Source organism: Neophocaena asiaeorientalis, unplaced genomic scaffold (genome assembly GCF_003031525.2).
Source record: "Neophocaena asiaeorientalis asiaeorientalis breed wild unplaced genomic scaffold, Neophocaena_asiaeorientalis_V1.1 scaffold681, whole genome shotgun sequence".
NCBI lineage: Eukaryota > Metazoa > Chordata > Mammalia > Artiodactyla > Phocoenidae > Neophocaena > Neophocaena asiaeorientalis.
Window position 1 is genome coordinate 822,985 of NW_020172271.1, and position 21,412 is coordinate 844,396.

Below are 21,412 nucleotides of genomic sequence, written 5' to 3' on the forward strand. Positions count from 1 at the left end.
AAAAAAAAAAAAAAAAAAAAAGGAATCTCTCAGATAGTCCCACCACCAATCTCAAGAGCTCCCTGGGAAGCTGCTGACTCACTGTCTACCCATATGCAACTTGCCTCCCTATAGGTAGTATGCTTCTCTGGACCAATGTTAGGCTCACCTACGTGAACTGCTTTTTGCCAGTGGACTATGAGCAATTTAACTTGTGCCACATCCAAGCAGGAGCTTTATTTATTTATTTATTATTCTGTGAGTAGTGTTTGTTCAGTTGGAATTTCTTCTTTTTAAAAAAAATATTTATTTATTGGCTGCATCAGATCTTAGTTGCGGTGCACGGGCTCCAGAGTGTGTGGGCTCTGTAGTTGCAGCACGCTGGCTTAGTTGCCCCACAGATTGTGGGATCTTAGTTCCCCAACCAGGGATCGAACCCAAGTCCCCTCCATTACAAGATGGATTCTTAACCACTGGACCACCAGGGAAGTCCCCAAGCAGGAGCTTTAAATGTGTTTTCGTGGTACGGTTTGGTCTTTTGCTCCTGCCCTTCACTATGAGAGCAGTATGTCCCAGGTAAGGGCTATTCCATCAGCCTAGTGCCAGAATGAGACAACATATGGAGCAGAGCTAATCTAGCCAAGTCAATTGAGTTGAGTAGAGCTGCAGCTGCTTGCCAGAACCAAGAACAAGAGAAAAAGGTTTGTCATAAGCCACTGAGATTTTGCAGTTGTTTATATCAGCCTAGCCCCAGGGAATACTAATGCAAGATTTTATATATTCATCTAATTATACCCTTCCTTTCTAGATCTAATGTCTTGATTCTCTTGTGTTGAAGAAGTTAAAGACCAAATTTCTAACTCCAGTACAATTCTTTTTATTAAAGTACTTCAGTAGAGAAACAGTGTTATCAACAATCAACACAAACTTTACTGAAATATTCACAAATAAAAATCTTCTACTTTATAAATCACTCAGATAATGTTCTTCTGTGTTGTAACAGTAATCACCATTGGAGGTTGGTTACTCTGATTTATTCCTAACCACACACATGTATTCTCAAATTGGGAGATTCAGATCAGTTACTGTAACATATGGGGCTGGCTATCAGTACCTGAATGCTAGTCCCAGAAAGTCAGTAGAAAAATGATGTAATTTGAAACTAATCATTTATCTTTGGTGCCTCAGTTTTTCCATCTGCACTGAGAATTTCCCTTAGAGAAGATTTATTAAAAAATATGAAATGTTAAAGTTTAGCATACATCTATGCCTTGGAAAGAATTCACATGCATTTTTTTTTTTTTTTTTTTTGTGGCACACGGGCCTCTCACTGTTGTGGCCTCTTCTGTTGCGGAGCACAGGCTCCGGACGCGCAGGCTCAGCGGCCATGGCTCACGGGCCCAGCCACTCTGCGGCATGTGGGATCTTCCAGGACCGGGGCACGAACCTGTGTCCCCTGCATCGGCAGGCGGACTCTCAACCACTGCTCCACCAGGGAAGGCCACGTGCATATTTTTAAGAGGATAACTTATCTGCTCTTGATTAAATTAAATACTATATACTATTTATTCAAAATAAATAGACTGATAATTGTTCTTTCCTTGAAAGTTGTCTTTTCACTTAAATCACATTAAAATCATAGGTTAATAGGGTTCAATAGTGTTCAATAATGATATACTCAGTAAATTACTTTAATTGCAATGAGGACTGCTATCCTACTCAGACAAAATTTACAGACTATTTTCAGTTTCATCCATTACATACTTACATTCTTCATGACCTCACCATAAAAACAGAAATCCTGCTACCCGTAAAGCACAAAGGGGTGAAATTCAAGCTATAATCAGAATTTTGGTATAGTTCCTTTGGAAATCATTAGCAATCTATCCTGACTTCAAAAGAGACTGTGGTTGACAAAGGATGGAGTAAATAAGCTGATTTTGACTAGACATCCTGGCACAATTAAAGTGGCCTGGTGCTATCATAAAAAACATTCAGTAGTGTCCATGTTGCAGGGTGGGGGCATTTAAAGTAAAAAAGCTTGAAAGTATAGATGCCATCATTCTGAGGACGGAAGAGAAATAAGATGATCCTGATTGAATCAGAAACTTTTCTAAAAACCATGTTTCGGTTGGGAAGACTGTGATTCTGCTGTAAAAGGGAGAAGTTTAAAGAGGTTGGTACATCAACCCTTACATTTTCAAAGAAATGTGTAATACTTCTAGGTAAAAACAGTATTGCTAAATACCCACATGACACTTTGAAACTGCTAGCAGTAAAAAGGGAAAAAAAATCATTAATCAACATAGGAGACAAAGAAAAATGGTAACCTGTGATGCTCTCGCTGTTCTATTCAATTAAAAAAATAAATCGATCACAAGCACAAATGGACATGCCATCTCAATAAATAAAACCTCCTGTAGATAACTTGTCATTTAAAAATGAATTGGATGAAAAGAATAATTTTCTGCAATGTACTCAAGTCATTTTAAGACTGAAATAGTTTCAGAAAAACATGAAACATCCTTAGAGGAGGCCTGACTGTTTTGTATTGGTTGTGGCAGAGCACTCCATGCCCTATACAGAGTACACAAGGAAATACTTTTCACACTGAACACAGATCTCTTAATAAAGAAAAAAACACTACACAATATACCTTTCTATAACATGCAGTATTTAGGTAATAGTAAATCATCATCCTTCACAAAGAAGATGCAGTTGCTCTAAAAATCATCTCAGAGCTAATGATTTTAGAAAGAGGTGAGTGTCAGAATTTTAAATTAAAATACAGACTTAATTTCAAAGTTGGGTTTGCCAAACCTCTGGTAATCCAGGGTGAGCAAGAAGGAAATGTTCTCCCTATTTTATGACCTGCACTTCCCATTACCTATGATGAATGCCATGAGTCAAATGCCATAGTAAACTTATTCTCACTTTTGGGGCCAGCAAAGGCTAGCCTGGTTCTAGGCAAGACGAAAGCAGGGAGCAGTCCCACAAAAGAGCCTGTCCAGGACTGATCCAGCAGGAGATTTCAAGGGCAACTGGGCACCCAAATGACCCCAGGGCAATTAGATCAATTTTTTTTATCACTCAGGCTCCCTGCCTTGTATTATCTCCAGGCCTAACTGCTCCCATAATAGTCCTGAACTACACTGGATGTCCTAAGCCTGGGTCACTGCTACCCTGGACAAGCACTCCTAGAGCTGGAAACAAAGGCTGAGTGGGCAGGGTAGGCAGAGCACCATTTATTGGAGCCAACCCCCATCTATCAGATGCCTGTTGACAAGAGCTCAGTCAGTGATTCTGGAGCAGCTCCTCCCAACAGATGGGCTGTGAAAAAACCTCTCTCTCCAGCCAGAGCTCATATGAGTAGTGGAAATCCTCAGGCAGATCCAACCTCTGCCCCAGCACACTCTGCAGGCAGTTATCCACAGGTGAAAACTCAGAGTCCTGGGGTCTGTCATACCGGCGGCTGTTAAAAGCCTCAATGTTGGCCCTCAAGGTGCATTCTTCTGCTTGGAAGTCCCACGGCCTGGCATCGATGTCTGTGTTGGGAAGATTAGAAAGAAAAAGATGTATACACCTCAGGACACTGCTCCTATTACCACAGAGCATGGTCTATGGGATACCAACAATGCAACTGCTCAGAATTTCCTTTTTTGTAAAAAGCAATGTACAAAGTTAAGTATATAACACGCTGCTAGTCAGGTTTAAAAAATATACACATGCCCACATACATATGCTTATATATGCAGAGACTATCTTTGGAAGAGTCTAGAAACTGGTTAACAGTGATTACCACTGAGGAAATGAGGGCCCTGAGGGAGGTTGACTTCTTTTTATTGTATTTCATTTCCATTATTTCACTTTCTTGCTAGTTATATGTATTATATTTTCCAAAACAGTTCCCTTTATTTATTCCAACTCAGTTCCCTTTATTGAACTTTCCTTAGGAATAGGAGTTTCCCACTTGAACAAAATCACAGTTTTCAAGGAGTGGTAAGAGGCAGGAAGGGGCACAACAAGGAGAACCAGAATGAACCAGTTACTGAAGACTTTCCTGACTCCATGGAACCTCCTCCAGCACACGAAAAATCTATATGCAGCTTATGTTAAGATTATGAGGTGGGGCTTCCCTGGTGGTGCCGTGGTTAAGAATCCGCCTGCCAGTTCAGGGGACATGGGGTTGAGCCCTGGCCTGGGAAGATCCCACATGCAGAGCAACTAAGCTCGTGCACCACAACTACTGAGCCCACGTGCCACAACTACTGAGCCCACGCGCCTAGAGCCCATGCTCTGCAACAAGAGAAGCCACCGCAATGAGAAGCCCACACACCGCGACGAGGAGGAGCCCCCGCTAGCCGCAACTAGAGCAAGCCCGCGCACAGCAACAAAGACCCAACGCAGCCAAAAAAAAAAAAAAAGAAGCAAGCAGACAAATTCAGAAGGTGGATATTCTGCAGAACAACTGGCCTAGTTCTTCAATTATGTCAGTGTTATGGGCAGGGGAAAAGAACCCTGCTAGATTCAAAACAAATAAAAGGATATAACAATCAGATGAAATTTGCGGTCCTGGGTTGGATTATGACTTGGAAAAGAATAGCTTTAAAGAATATTTTGGGGCAACTGGGAAATTCTGAACATGGACTTGATTATTAGATAAAATTATTAGATAAAATGAAATGTACTGATATAGAAAGGTAGAATGAAAATGTACTGATATAGAAAGGTAGAAATAATGTTAACTAAAAAGAGAAGATTATACACAACACTGTAAAGCAACTATACTCCAATTAAAATTAATAAAAAAAAGAGAAGATTACAAAATAGCATACACAATTTGCTTTCACTTAAAATGTAGGGCTTCCCTGGTGGCACAGTGGTTAAGAATCTGCCTGCCAATGCAGGGGACACAGGTTCGAGCCCTGGTCTGGGAAGATCCAACATGCCGTGGATCAACTAAGCCCGTGTGCCACAACTACTGAGCCTGTGCTCTAGAGCCTGTGAACCACAACTACTGAGCCCACATGCCACAACTACTGAAGCCCACGCACCTATAGCCCGTGCTCCACAACAAGAGAAGCCACCACAATGAGAAGCCCACACACCACAACGAAGAGTAGCCCCCGTTTGCCACAACTAGAGAAAGCCCATGCGCAGCATGAAGACCCAATGCAACCAAAAATAATAATAATAATAAATAAATAAAATGTATGTGTATATGTAGAGGAAAAAATCTGTATAAACATACAATAAGATTTTGGTGGCAATCTTTGGACGGTTCAAATATGGCATAAATATGGTAATATTGTAAAGTGTTTGCTTCCTTGTATTTTCTAACTGCTTTGTAATAATAAAAGGTTATTTTATTCTTAAAAATCTCTCAGAGAGACTGTCATACACAGTGAAATAAGTCAGAAAGAGAAAAACAAATACCGTATGCTAACACATATATATGGAATCTAAAAAAAGAAAATAAATGGTTCTGAAGAACCTAGGGGCAGGACAGGAATAAATACACAGATGTAGAGAATGGACATGGGGAGGGGGAAGGGTAAGCTGGGACGAAGTGAGAGAGTGGCATGGACATATATACACTACCAAATGTAAAATAGTTAGCGGTAAGCAACCGCATAGCACAGGGAGATCAGCTCTGTGCTTTGTGTCCACCTAGAGGGGTGGGATAGGGAGGGTGGGAGGGAGACGCAAGAGGGAGGGGATATGGGGATGTATACATATAGCTGATTCACTTTGTTATACAGCAGAAACGAACACACCATTGGTAAAAAAAAATCTCAGAGAAACCTGCCACTTAAAGGAATGTTTTGAAAAGGGGTAATTATCCCTCAATTGACTTGTTCTATAAAATGGATTTTCTTAGTTCACATGGGACAGGGTACGTGCTGGAATTTGAGGCAGCGCCTTAACGTTTGTTATAACAGCACCTGACTATAATCATATATTTTCTCATCTAAAATATGTAACAATTCATACCAAAAGAGTAGAGATGCTTGTTTAGTTTTGTTTCAATCCTGGGCAACTCCCAGAGGTCAAAAGCTCTGAGAATACTCACCATTCCCATAAGCCCAGTCATCATTCATGCGGTGGCGTACTTTCTGATAAATGGCTGACATGGTTTTCATGTTGCTTTTCCTCCACTGGCGCCCGAGGTACTTGGTCTGTATTTTTAGCAGCTTCAGCACATAAAGTTGCAGCATGGCCTGTTTGACCTTGAGGGCCCGCTTTAAGATTGGAGCAGATTTAAACACTACCAGCATCTGCCCATTTAAAGAGGGATAAGAATGAAGAAAGATAAGCATCTAAAGTTTCTTTGGAATTTCCAACTCACAGAAAAATTAAGCCAAACCTGGCTAACCTCAGACTACCCTGGGGAGCTTTGGAAAATCTATGGTCCAAGCTCCACTTAGACTTAGTCTTTAAGAACAGAGGAAGCACTCCATTTATATTTCACAATTCAAAATTTCTAATATTCAAAGTGCAAAAAAATTTTGTCAGCCACACATCCCCTTTCCACTGTTACCAGTTTTCTGTGTATCCTCTGGAGATAATTCTATGTATGTGTATGTTACTTTTATTAACAAAAATGATAGCAACTACATACCCTTTCACCTTGTTCCATACCTTGATTTGTTTTGAATTTTATTTATTTTTATTTTTTATATTTTTTTATACAGCAGGTCCTTGATTTTTATTTAACCATATATTTGAAAATTATTCCACAGCAGTACAGAACCATCGCATTCTTTATAATGATTGTATTAATATTCTATTATAAGGATGTACATAAATAATTTAACCAGTTGGTATTAATGAGCATTTATGTTTTTTCCAATCTTTCATGATTACAAAAACTGCTGCAGTGAATAATCTTAGACTTGTATCATTTGAGATGCGTGACTATAATCCAAAATACAATGCTAACTTCCCTACCAGAGCTGCCCTGAGGGAGGGTCCATATTCAGCTCCCTGGAAAGAAATGGACCGGTAAATAATTATCATAGAATAAGTAACCAGAATTAGGAGGTGCTAAGTCTTATGGAGCGTTCAGTGTCTATCTATAAAGCTCACAAAGCGAGAAGTCCATATTTACTAAAGATAAAAAAAACCCAATTATGCGGACACCATGATCTGAAGCTCCACTCACCATGGTTCTGGAATGCTTCCATTTGGTCAGTTTATTAAGCAGCCTCAGAAGGTTGATGCAGGAAAAGAGGTTCCTCCAGCAGAACTGGTTGTTGTCTCCAGCTTCCTGTAATAAGGCATGCTCATCATTATCTCCACACCTATAAGGCATTCCTTCCCACAGAAGTATGGAAGTCACTGTTGGTTTAGGTGAGGCCTTCCATATGAAATGCTACCTCCTTTCCATCCCGCTCTTCACATAGTGAGGCGTCAAGGCATGCAATATTCTTCAACTGAAAACACACAGCTGCCAATCCTGGAAGACTCTGTACCTAGAGCAAGTACTGGCTAGAAAGATGGTACATGAACATAGAAACTTCATTTAAGCAAGCTTTCTTGTGTAGCTTTCTGCTTTAACGTCAGAAAAGAGATGATAGAATTTTGCCCCCATATACTCTGCACTTTTAAGTAAGCTATGTTTATAATTGCTAAGAGTTATTCTGGTAGATTTCAAACTATTGGGTTGGCCAAAAAGTTCGTCCGGGTTTTGTAAGTTACAGAAAAACCCGAACGAACTTTTTGGCCAATCCTATATATTGTATGGATCTGATATTCATTACAATTAATTCTTAAAAAAATCAACCTCCACCCTCCTTTATCAAACCATATTGCAGTAAACTGCTTCATTCTCTAGCATGGAAGGAAAAACGGCAGATGGCTTATTGGAACCAGGTGTTTCTCTTGAATGTTTCTTGATAGCTTGTGAGCACCCAACCAGAGATAACAGATGGATGTCAGATCAGAAACAGGTAACTACTCATAGAAACATCTTTCAGGGACAAAAATAAGAGTCTGGGCTTTGGGGCTTGTACCTATATACTGGTGTCAGAAGCTATATAAATCAATTAACACACTTGGGGGTCAAACTAACATCTTGGAAATTTCTCACATCTACAATGTGAGAGAATGTAGGAGTGGGAGATGTGTAGAAGTGAACTGCTTTCTGGTGAGTGGAAGATTACCCCCTCCTCTCCCAAATTAATTTGAAGCAAGCAAGGCAGACATACATCAACTGTGGAATGAACAGCCAAGACTTCTGAGAATATTAGGCTCTCCTAAGAAAGAAATAAGACTGAGGATCAAAAAGGTGCAGGGAAACTTTTCAGAAATATTGTTTAGAAATAATGTTCTCCTGCGAATTCCCTGGTGGCCCAGCACTTAGGACTCAGCACTTTCACTGCAGGGGCCCAGGTTCGATCGCTGGTCAGGGAACTAAGATTTCACAAGCCGCACGGCACGGCCAAAAATAATAATAATAATGTTCTTCTTCCTCTAGTAAATGTTCAATATTGTGTTTAGAACTAGTCCCAGGAAAGCTGTTTTTTCTTTTTTTTTGTGGTACGCGGGCCTCTCACTGCTGCGGCCTCTCCCGTTGCAGAGCACAGGCTCCGGACACGCAGGCCCAGCAGCCAAGGCCCACGGGCCCAGCCACTCCACGGCATGCGGGACCCTCCCGGACCGGGGCACAAACCCGCGTCCCCTGCATCGGCAGGCAGACCCTCAACCACTGTGCCACCAGGGAAGCCCGCTATCTGTTTTGTTCTAAGAGAGACTTCCATGGGAGCCTCCACTCTAGTGCAAAACAGATCAGGTTTTATAGATGTTACATTTTGTGTGGCTAACAGAGGAGACAGACTCCTAAATGCTTATGTTTTAAAAAGAAGCAGGGGAAACAAAAACATAAGAGAGAAGTAATTATATTTCAGCTGTGAGCTTTCTTCATCCTGACTTCTAATACGGTAGCTGCATAAAAAGACTTGCATTCCTTGTGGGATATGGGAGTAGTGGCATGGTCTTGGAGAAGCGGCACTGGAGTAGGCACCAGGACACACGGGTTATGGCTTCAGCCCTGGCTGTATCACCTTAGGCAAGTAATTTCCCTGTTTCCTGTAAGAGGCTGAACTAAGATAACCTTTAAGATCCTTTTATCTCTGACCATTCAATAATTCTGTAGCTTACTTTCTCCAGTTGGCTTAAAAGTTAAAGTTTTGAGGGAGAGAATGCTGATTGTGGCTGCCTTTTTCTCAGAGCTGAGTCTCAAGTCCCCTCCTGAAGGTAGTCTCACCTGCCCAGGGCCCTTCCCTCTGATAATGCTTCCCTGATGTCTATAACTAGCCCCACTTCTTGCATCACCAGATGCTGCCTGGAGTGGGCACTGAAAGCACACATGCTGGTCAGCGGCTCTCCCTGGAGAGCTGAGTCCAGGCTTGTTGTCTTCTTTGCTGGAGCCCTGCTCAAACCTTCTCCCTTCTTCCAGCCCAACAAATAATCTTTTTCCCAGAAAAAGGTCCATGGGTGCCCTTTCAGAATTGCCTGTCTTGAGAGTTTTTTCTTTTTATGTTCATTTAAAGCAGGTTTGGGCTTCCCTGGTGGCGCAGTGGTTAAGAATCTGCCTGCCAGTGCAGGGGATATGGGTTTGAGCCCTGGTCCGGGAAGATCCCACATGCCGCGGAGCAGCTAAGCCCGTGCGCCACAGATACCGAGCCTGTGCTCTAGAGCCCGCGTTCCAAAACTACTGAAGCCCGTGCACCTAGAGCCCGTGCTCCACAATAAGAGAAGCCACCACAATGAGAAGCCCGCACATCACAATGAAGAGTAGCGCCTGCTCACAGCAACTAAAGAAAGCCCGTGTGCAGCAACGAAGACCCAAAGCAACCAAAACCAAATAAATACATTTATAAAACTAACTAACTAAATAAAGCAGGTTACCTTCTTCCTTCCTCTTTTTTTTTCAGGACTCAGCATATTAAATAAGATGCAAACTTCTTCATGGGGATATATTTTGTGAACAGCAGCACTTGGCTGTATTCTCTTGTTCCTGGTACTTAGCAGTACCCAAAGCAAGACCTTTACTCACTTTCAACCAGCTAAAATTAAAAAAGAATTGCCCATGTTCCACTCTCACAAATAAATATTTGTTTGCATATACATTTGGTCTGAAGGTTCAGTTTAGCAACCACATCCTACCCTTTCAGAGCATTTCTAAGGCCCTACAAGGGTTCTACTCTCAAAGATCCATCCATAGCTCAGCTGAGTGAGCCAAGCCAAATAAAAACCCACGCTCTGGACTTCCCTGGTGGTCCAGTAGTAAAGAATCCGCCTTCCAATGCAGGGGACGCGGGTTCGATCTCTGGTTGGGGAACTAAGACCCCAGATGCTGCAGGGCAACTAAGCCCGCGCACCACAACTACTGAGCTCCGGCGCCTCAATTAGAGAGCCTGCGTGCCGCAAACTACAGAGCCCATGTGCTCTGGAGCCTGCGTGCCACAACTAGAGAACAGAAAACCCACACGCCACAACTAGAGAGAAGCCCGTGCTCCGCAACGAAGAACCCACGCGCCACAATGAAGGACTCCGCATGCCTCAACGAAGATCCCGCGTGCCGCAGCTAATACCCGACACAGCCAAATAAATAAATAAAGTTAAAATGTTAAAGAAAAAGAAAATATATTTAAAAAACAGGCTTAAGACAATTAAGTGGATAATTAATTCAGATGACTGTGGAAAGGAAGAACAGAGTGTTTCTTCTTTTTGTACTGAGGAAATCAGATTGGTTAGAATCTGAGCACTGGAAGAGACTTAGCTGTTCTAGTCCAATGCTGTTATCCATAGAAGCAAAACCTGAGGTCCAGAAAGAGGAAGGTGGTCTGGCCAAGGTCACATGGTAAGTGCCCCAACCAGGGCTTGAACATAGATTTCCAGTATTTACTGAATTCTAACACTTTGTCTTTATTTACTGTTCATCTTCTGATTAAGTTACTGCTAGGTTAAGGACCCAGATCTAGGTATCAAAAGAGTTATGATTCTCAAAAGTGATGTGAGGAGGTATGGAGGAAGGAGAAAAGAAAATTTCAGAGTCATTTGGGGAGCTTTAGCAAACTACTTGTGCCCTGGGACAGACCTGGGCATGTGAGTTTAAAAAATCACCCCATTACAGAAAGGGTGACAACTAGGAAAATCGATAAAATGCAAAAAAAACCATTTATCCATGGTTTTTCCTCTGTATAAACAAATACCTCATGGAAAATGGATATATACCTTATGATATGTTCACATTTTGTCTAGGATAGAGAAACAATAATGCTAATGGTGATATTGGTTTTAAATAGTGATGGTGAATGTCAAAACAAAGACTTTTATTTAAGGAGGTCACAAATCACTGGTTAAATAATGCCTAAAAGGAATGCTAGAGACCTTAATACCTGAACATAAAGAAAACAAAAATAAAAACAATAACAAAAATCTTCTGGAACATCTGTAAATATCTGGATTAGGAAGTTATAAAAACTAATAAAGATAGATGAAAGGATCAGGTATATAAATTTAAGTGATATGAACATATTTTTATAGGTATTTCTGAATATAAATCATACCCAAATTTGAAGAATTTTGCAATGAACTACCTTTTAAGAATTAACTTAATAATTTCACTCGCCTAGATCTGAAAGGAAATGACAAATATTTCTTTGCAAATGGCTAGGTCATGCAAATTCTTACCCTCTGCTTTGGACAACACTTCGCCACTCCACCTGCTTCCATATCAGTAGAGGGTAAGACTGGGCAAGATACTAAGAAACTTTTAGGTCTGATACTCAATGACTCCAAAATACAATGTATATTTAGTTAGAAATTATAAATGCATTGTTGTAATAACATGATATATGTTATAAATTACATATAAAGTAAAAAAGGATATTAATACATACAAAAGATCTAATATATCCCACCCCTAAAGCATCATGTTGCACACCCTATTTTTCATACCATTGCTCTAAACAACCACCCAGATGCTGAGCATCCTACAGTACTTGAGGCCATACCCACTGCCTTCTCTAGCAACCTCCTTCTAAAGACCATACCTAACTTCCACACAATCATACATTCACCATCCTTCTCTTATGTTTGGAATTTAATTTTAATTTTTTCCTAGTTTAGTGGATTGACTTTGAATACAGACTTTTGGAGATCTAGAAATTGTAAGGCTTCCTGCACCAGGTAGGTGAGGAAACTCTTCAGTACATGAGTAAAGATGGCCTATTGTAGAGCTAGATATTTTGACAAGATGAGAAGACCGTAGAAATTAATGTTCCATTAACTTTGCCTTTATTTCATGTCCATTGTATGTGTAGTTGGAATTCCAAATGAAGTTGAACTCAGTTCAAATACAGAAAACTGAGAAAATATGAATCAAGACTACCTTAGCCAAGTAATTCCACTTCTAGGAATCTATCTTAAGGAAATAATCAGAGATGAGGTCAAAGATTCATGCGTAAGGATGTTCATTTTGGATTTATACAAAGAACACTGAAATAAATGCCCAACAATAGTAGAAAACAATCATTTTTTAAAAAATAGTGTAATATTATATGTAGCTATTAAAAATCATGTTCTAGAATGTTTAATAAAATCATATTGTGAACATTTAAATTTTACTATGTGAATTGAAACATATGTAAAGTCCTTATTTTATTAAATAATATGTGTGTGTATATATGAGTGAATATATAAATATATATGGTTAACTGTAGCAAAATATTAACAGTGGTTTATTTTCTTTCCCGTATGTTTCTGTATTTCCCCAATTTTCTGCAATAGTATATATCAATTTTAAAGTCAGAAAAAAAAATTGAAATGTTACTTAAAGAAACTCCTATACATTTAAAATGCCAGTACATTTTCTGTGCTTACAATTAATTCACTGAGCCTGAAAAAGACATAAATCTTACTCATATAAACACTACTCCTTTCTGAGTGCAGAAGCCATCAGTTTAGATAAACAAACCACTATACTGAGGATCTATGTGGAGTAAACTTGCTAGTTAAGTCCATGACTGAGCTCAGGGAAATACTTCTAAGTTCAAGTAAAAAATTAAAAAATCTGTGGTTACCAAATGAAACCACCAGGCGCCACTGTTGCTTCACAGAAAGGACAGGAATCACTAGCATGAATCTGTTTTTCATTAAGAATAGATACATGCTTTTTTTTAAAAAAAAAAAAATTCATTTATTTATTTATTTTTGGCTGTGCTGGGTCTTCTTTTCTGTGCGTGGGCTTTCTCTAGTTGCGGCAAGCGGGGGCCACTCTTCATCGCGGTGCGCGGGCCTCTCACTGTCGTGGCCTCTCTTGTTGCGGAGCACAAGCTCCAGACGCGCAGGCTCAGTAGTTGTGGCTCACGGGCCCAGCCGCTCCACAGCATGTGGGATCTTCCGGGACCGGGGCACGAACCCGTGTCCCCTGCATTGGCAGGCAGACTCTCAACCACTGCGCCACCAGGGAAGCCCAAAAATAGCTACATGCTTTTACCTACTCTTAGATAACAATAAAGTCTTCTCAGAGGCATAACAAGTATTTCAATAATTTTCTGTTCATATCCCAAAAAGTTAATCAGAAGAGATAAGAAAGTTTAGTTCCCATCAATTCCTACTTATGGGATTGAGAAAAGAGAACACATTGTATCAAGAAATTGATTCAGGTCATAAAAGCTGACCTTATGTTTGTTTGTTTTTGCGGTATGCGGGCCTCTCACTGTTGTGGCTTCTCCCGTTGCAGAGCACAGGCTCCGGACGTGCAGGCTCAGCAGCCATGGCTCACGGGCCCAGCCGCTCCGCGGCATGTGGGATCTTCCCCGACCAGGGCACTAACCCGTGTCCCCTGCATCGGCAGGCGGACTCTCAACCACTGCGCCACCAAGGAAGCCCGACTTTATGTTTTGAAGTACCCTACTAACAGTAGAGCTTTAATGCTATCCCTGTGCCACTGTTTCTGTGAGAAAGTGCATTCCTCATTCCAACTCTGAATGACAGGGCTGCATGTCTCCACCCTGGCTCTGCTACTTTCAACTATAAAGTTTTGGCAGCTATTTAACTTCTCCATCTATAAAACACTAATACCAACCTCATACAGTTGTTTTAAAGATTGAGAAACATCATAAACAGGGTTAGACAACTTATTACCTCTCTCTGCAGAGGTAGGAAGCTCCCAGCTTCCTTGGCTGCTGAGACCACATCTAAGTAAGAGAGGGAATCTCTGCCCCGGTGCTTAAAAAGGTGCTAGACTTAGTGTCTCAGGACATGGGTTCTTCTCTAATTCAGGGTCTGTCATGAGGAGTGGACCTGACGAGTCACTTCATCCACTGTGCCCTCAGGTTTCTCATCTTTGAGATAGGGGGTTTGGCCAAACGGCTCTCAGGTCCCCTCCAGCCAAGAATCCTATGGTTCTGTAAAACTTGTGCCACAGAAGGTACCATTCTACTTTTGCACAATAAACTTCTCTGATGTGACATCCTGCAGGTATTAAAGTTGGGGGACAAGGGGTTGGGGCACACACAGGTGCCATCATCTGATCATTTATTAAGGTCCTTCCATGTACTGAACATGGTGCTCGACTCTGAGGATATAAAATGAAGATGATACTACCTCTTCCTTTAGGGAGTTTTCAGTCAAATGGAGAAACAGATACATATAAACAATTACAGTGCAACAGGGTGAAGGTATGGGCTGAGGTATATCTAAAGAGCTGTAGAGATGAGATAGACACTTGATTTCAACATGCTGTTCATCAGTCAGTTTCATGGGATTCAGAATAACTGAGGGACTTCTATGATTTGCCTAGAACTGTTTCCAGCATGAGGAACTTTCTGGGTCATCCTTCTGTGGCCATATTGAATTTTGCCTCAGAGAGACCTAGGTAAGGTATTTTCTGAAGTACACACCCCTGGGTATTTTCTGTAGCACAGCAGAAAGAAGACAGATAATTGATTTAGGCTAGACCAGAAGAGATTCTCCTGCCATTTATCACAGATGTTCACACTCAATTTCAGTCCCATTATCTTTCTAAATTTCCTCTCCTCAGTGTTTTTCACTGACCCTTTTCTCTACAAAATGCTATGCTTAGCTTTTCCAAATCTTTCTCAACTGGGTCAGCAGCTCTAAACCCCTACTACCTCTGTGCTCTTGCCAATATGCCTCTACTGATCTGAGACTCCCAAACCAGGGCATTAGGGGGCTAGAGAAGAAAAGGAAGAGCAAATGCCAACCTCTGCCACCTGGTAATTTCAAAGGGTATCAAATCCCCACTTGCTTACCAGACTCTCCGTAGTAAGCTCTGGCAAATCCTGGATGGTACAGCATGGGTAATCCAGGACCGAGATACTGCAAGATGCAGAGATAAGGACAGGCTTTAAGTAAATGGCAATGGCAGCAAATGGCTATATCTGAAAGGGCAGGAGGTATTTCTCTTCAGCAGGCCGTATCTATTTCCAAAACTGCTTAGTGATTTCAGCTGAAACTGAGGGTTCTGGTGCCAGGCAACTCCAGATCCAGTCTCCTCTCCTCATAGCCATGAGAGGAACCAACAGAATTCTTTCAGGCTGGCCCCTATCTGGCAGAGGCAAGAGAAAGCAGAAAGAGAGCCTCTGTATAGCCACCTTTCTCCTCCCTTCTTTAAAGGAATACATAAGCTTGTGTGCATTTGTGTTTCTGCATTTAAGTGTATGCTTGTGTGTATGCGTGTACATAAAATTGTGCTCCCAGAGATGCTGCCCAAACTCATCCCAATAATAACAACCTGTGGAAGTGAGAATGAAATGAAGACCTCTCCTCTGTCTCTTACCAGATGTTCCTGAAACTCAGGAGCTCTGGGGAATGATCACAGAAGCCACTCCTAGAGGAAGCTTGAGACAGAGGCAGCTTCCTGCAGCAGGGCCAATCTAGTAGCTCAAGAATGGTAATAGCATCTGCCCCCAAAACAGACAGTGGGGAACTGCAAGGGAGCTAGAGGCTCTGCGGTGAGCCCAGGGAAGCAGGCATGAGTCAGCAGGGGAAATAAGGCACCACATGATGACAAGGACATGGTCACTCGAAATGACGGCTCTCTTTCTTTTCTTTTCTCCCTTCTTCACTGGTACAATGCAGAATTTAGACTAGCTAATCTCTAATGCTCCTTCTGGTTCCAACATTCCATAGGTTTTAAACACCAATCCATCCGAACTAGAGTAGTTGGAAATGGGTAAAGGATGTTGGCAAAGCATAGGCTATAAAGAGGAATATGGGGTTCCTTCAACCTGTCTCTACATTTCAAAGTCAAAACTTCTATACAAGCAAAACACAACAATTTATTTGACTAGAAATGTTGACCTTTGTCCAAGAAACCCACAAAGGTAACCTAAGGGAACCAAGGTAGGAGAGGGGAGGGCAGTGGACCTACCTACTGGATTCTCCCAGGGCTCTGCACTACTCCATTAGGATAAACATTCTTGGCTGGCTCATCTACTTATCTACCCACCTCCCACTGACAAAGCCCCGTGGCAAAGTAGGTACTGGCAACCAGGAAATGAGGGTGGGAAATCAAGGATGGATTTGTTCCAATCTCATTGTACTGAATTCTAGCCTAAGGGGGCATAAAATAAAGTTACAAGTTTCTAGGATATCTAGATGGTAAGAGACATGAGGAAACTGCAATAATGAGCTGTAGGTGCTCAAGTTCTCAAGATCATGCAACAGTAAAGCTTACAGGTAACGCATGAGAGGACCACTGTATCCAGGCCAAGCTTAGCAAACGGTGTAGTCTGGCACTACCACTCTTCCAACTCCAAATTGAACCTGATGGACACCTATTGGATTGTCTGCCCCTGCTTCTAGGCCCATGGTACAGGGGGCATTTAGTTCCTGAACCCCACTCCCCAGTCACAGTTGATTGATCCAAGGGTGGGCCTCTAACCCTGGGAATGTGGAACAGGGATTGAGAGCCAATTCAACCTCTGAAGTGGCACAGGAATATGTTTAGTTCATGTGGGCATATTTCACTAAGTGGCCTAGGAAGCAGACAAAACTATTTGTCAATGAGAGAGGAAAAACTGGAGTGGAGGTACAGAGGCTTGGTGGCCATAGATGGAGGTGGAGAGCTTCCTGGGCTCCTATGCTACAGACCAACACTGAGGTCCAGAGCTGCATCTCTGTCCTAGGTTCCTCGAGATGATATACTGCCCATTTTCTCCTAACAAATTCCCATTCTATGTGAGCCAGGTCCAGCTCTTTTTGGTTCCTTATCACTAAGAGGGTTGACTGATACACACAGGTACCTTCATGAAGCTGTGACCCTTACCCAGCCCGACCTACACTTTCATTTTCCCCGGTAACCCAACTAGTATGTCTTAAGTGTCTTTTTTTTCTGGCTGTGCCACGCGGCTTGTGGGAACTTAGTTCCCTGACCAGGGATCAAACCCGGGCCCTCGGAGTGAAAGTGCAGAGTCCTAACCACTGGCCAGGGAATTCCCATAAGTGCCATTTTTAAGGGGGGTGGTGCCCAAGTCTCTCTGCAGTTAGGAAAAACCCATTCTCCAAGGCTTCCTCCAAACAGGAAAAGTAAAGCACTCTCATCTATGTTTATCTTAACTAATGCTTATAAAAGCTCTATGATATATAGTCAGAGTAGGTATTATTCTCATTTTAAAGATGAAAATACTGTGTCTCAGAGAAACAAAGTGTCTTACACTTGAGATGACACAGCTAGCAAGTGGCAGATCCAGGTCAGGAATCCAGGTCCCGTGACTTCAGGTTCTGTTTGTGTGTTTTAAACTACATATAAGTAGGCTGCATCTCCAGGGTGGAGTTTCTGGCTGTGCTGACAGACTGGTGGGGCAATATCTCCTAGGCCCTCTCCAGTCACCTCAAGTGTCAGGTCAGCCTTCTACTTTATGAACTTTGCCTCTGGTAAAGCACTTCTGGTCAACTCTACTGATTATCATGCTTCTAGTTTTTGTGTAAGTAGCAAACTGAGGAACAAGGATCTACTCTGTTAACCTCCCAAGTCCCCACTTGGCTGGAGCAATCCATAGCAACTGTGATCAGAAAGCAATTTATGCTTTAACCCTGCCTCTGCTGCTTACTTAAGGGGTCTCACTAGCATGGTATCCTTAAGTAAGTCAATTAACCTCTCTGAATTTGTTTCCTAATTGGTGAAATGGGAATAAAACTTATTGTGATATGTCTTAGCACTACTGAGGAGATTAAATGAAATAATGGATGTGAATATCCTGTATTTTTTTAAACTACAAATTTTTTTTTTTTTTTTTTTTTTTTTTTTTGGAGCCAAGCCGCTCCGCGTCATGTGGGATCTTCCTGGACCGGGGCACGAACCCGTGACCCCTGCATAGGCAGGCAGGCCCTCAACCACTGCGCCACCAGGGAAGCCCTTAAACTACAAATTGATCTAAGTAAGGTTCTATTATTTATCTTTAGTTACAAATTCTGTATAACACTTTACAAAGTAGTGTGATTGATCCAACTTATGATTTATACTAATATTAGGGCTGACCAGACAAGTAGGATGCTTCACAAAAAAATATTTTCTGGATCCTTCTGCCACAGGGCTGAAATTTCATCGTTGCAGTTTCATTTATTTGAGTCATGGCATTTTCAGTTTTCAAAACTATTAAAATACAAATATCTTTGTGAAGAGGCCAAACCATACACCCCACCAGTAGCACTTCAAGGAAATTAAACTTGACAGTGACAGCTCTAAGATAGAAAGGACCAGGGACACCAGGAGAACAGAAAGTCGGCTCTGAGACGATGTAACTTCTCAACCATCCCAAATATCCCTTTGAAATAAACCTGTCCAGAGTTCCTACCTGTTTTTGGCAGTGATGTAGGACAAGATATTTTGATTGAAGAACTTCAGGATCAATGGAATGCAGTTGGCAAATACCAAATGTTGTGATACATATTCAAACTGAATTAAAAGATCAAAGCAGAAAGGATGCTTATTTGGGGGAGAATAGAAGGTCTGTATGAAAAAAAAAAAAGAGGCAAGTACAATTCTAATATCCATTCCTAAGAATATCCACTGTCCACTTGTGTTATCAGTCTTCCTGTCTGGGAAGTGGGAAGAACCACCTTCAGCCAGCCCATCCTACAGAGGAGGGGACAATCTGCAGTGTGTGTATGTTGCAAGCACCTGACCAAAAGCACAAAACATAAACAAGCCAGAGAGAAAATCCCACTCCAGATAAATAGAAAGAATTGCTGTGAGATTTGTTCCTAAGCTCTACAGGAAAGGAAGGCTCCCTGAGGGAGTTGTCTTCCATACCAAAGCTCTGGCTCATAGAGTTTCAACTGTGATTGATATAGCAGGAACAGGTGCAGCCCAGCAACTGCTGGCATCACTCAGTCAGGATGAATACGGCACACAGTAACCAAATAAACCACTGGAATGTGGGCTCCAGCGTGAGTCTGGTTCACTATATTAGCCCCCATACTTAGAATATCAGTATTTTAATGAATGAATCAACAAGAGTCCTTCAGTCAACAGATACTACACTGAGAATAAGTCCAAGATCTTTTTGATGGGCTGAACACCAGAACACAGGGCTACATTTTGCTCTCTTGAATCTGGATGGGGTTTGCAACCAGGAAGACCTATTGGGGCAGTGTCATGGAGTTGTGTCACCTGGATTTTGCCCATGATACACAGAGGAACATCAGACACAGTCTGTCTCCAGATCCAGAACCTAGACTGCTGGGAAGTGTAGAAACTGGGTTGAAAAAGCAGAAAATTGTAGTGTTTTAAATCCCTTAGCTCTTCCTGATCACCGAGAAATAGCCATGGCAGCAAGCTAAGCTGCCCTTTGCTCAGGTGTGAGGTTAGCAGTGGGGAGTCAGGTTGTGTTGCCCATTTCTCTCTTCTGCCTTAATACTTTCTCCCTGGCAGCTGACCCAGGGTATTTTCCAAAGCCTCAGATGGAGAAGCCAATGCATACCTACTATCAAGTGATGGAAAACATTTTTCAGTTTGAGACATGTCTGTAGCCTTGTCAGGATGCACTGACCAGGGCAAGACCCACCATGCCACCCACCTGTCTGGCTGCTGATCCACATATTGCCCACCAAAAGAAGCAGACAGAAGCACACATACACAGTTCTCTTTCTACTGGGAGCACTATTTCTCATCCATCCCTACTTCTTCCAGCGCTGCTGCTGCTCAGCAAACACTGGCAGAAGAAGTGTGAGTACTCAGGGCACCTAACACACCCAAAGATGTCTCTGAATGTACGAAAGTGGAGAAATATCCTGGTTGTACAGTCAAACCTGCCATGGACACATACCCTGGAGGGGCTTCCCTGCACTCTGAGGTCCTGCTCTTCTACCAGCAAGCTTGGTTCTGACTCCTTAGGAGGAAAATGAGGCAGAGGCCCTGTGCAGGAATGAGAAGGCTCCCTCTCCTCTCCATGTCTCACCACAGAGAACATCCATTCACTGCCCCCATGTTCTCCTATATCCTGGCAACACCTATAGCACCAAGTCCAAACTTTTTAGCATGGCAAACAGCGCTTTCATAAGGAAGCAGGTTCTTAACCTTTTTTAGCCTCAGTGGAATAAAATAAGACCCAACTCGTAGGGTTGAGAGAATTAAATGAGATCCTACATGAACTTAACAGAGTACTGGCCACATTGTAAGTACTCAAAACTGTGTGCTAACATATGTATTATGATCTGCTCCCTGCCATCCCCTCCAGCTTCATGTATCACCAGACGTCCCCACTCCCTCCACTCCAGGCAGAACTCCAGCAACATTTAATTCGTTTCCAAGGTACTCTGCTCTCTCCCTTCTGGACTTTCACAAATTAGCTTTTCTGCTTGAAATGCTTCCTGCTACCTTTCCCTGACAACTCCCATATCCTGGCTAACATCTGTTTCTTTAGGACTCAGGTTAGAAGTCACATCTTCTCCACCTCAGGTTGGATTAGGTGTTTCCATAGCAGCCAATGCTTACCTGTATAACTGCACTTATCACGCCATAATTGGCTATTTATACATCTGTATCCTTTACAAAACTTCAAAGCCCTTAACAGCCAGAAGTGTGTCTTATATAGAATTACATCTCAAATGTTAGAGAAGTGCTTCACGGGACTTCCCTGGTGGCGCAGTGGTTAAAAATCTGCCTGCCATTGCAAGGGACACGGGTTTAAGTTCTGGTCCGGGAAGATCCCACATGCCGCAGAGCAACTAAGCCCGTGCGCCAAAACTACTGAGCCTGCGAGCCACAACTACTGAAGCCCGCGCGCCTAGAGCCCATGCTCTGCAACAGGAGAAGCCCACGCGCAGCAACGAAGAGTAGCCCCCGCTCACCACAACTAGAGAAAGCCTGCGAGCAGCAACGAATACCCAACGCAGCCAAAAATAAAAAAAGTAAATAAATTAAAAAAAAAAAGTGCTTCACGTATAGAAAAGT

At 42.1% G+C, this 21,412-nt stretch overlaps 1 protein-coding gene across 6 annotated transcripts in view; it reads right to left on the reverse strand.

The window, feature by feature from the left end:
* The window catches only part of STRIP2 (striatin interacting protein 2), a 56,826-nt gene that overhangs the window by 11,542 nt on the left and 23,872 nt on the right, over window positions 1–21,412 (reverse strand). For 3 of the 6 annotated variants that reach the window (XM_024763154.1, XM_024763142.1, XM_024763136.1), the window contains exons 17-20: window positions 18,813–18,913; window positions 15,267–15,333; window positions 7,145–7,249; window positions 6,053–6,257 (exon numbers count right to left, since the gene is read on the reverse strand). In XM_024763154.1, coding sequence (XP_024618922.1) covers window positions 6,053–6,257; window positions 7,145–7,249; window positions 15,267–15,333; window positions 18,813–18,913 — 478 coding nt within the window. Of the gene's footprint in view, window positions 1–2,075; window positions 3,525–6,052; window positions 6,258–7,144; window positions 7,250–15,266; window positions 15,334–18,812; window positions 18,914–21,412 lie in introns of those variants that run through there. The other 3 variants (XM_024763128.1, XM_024763161.1, XM_024763147.1) reach the window with 2 other exon arrangements.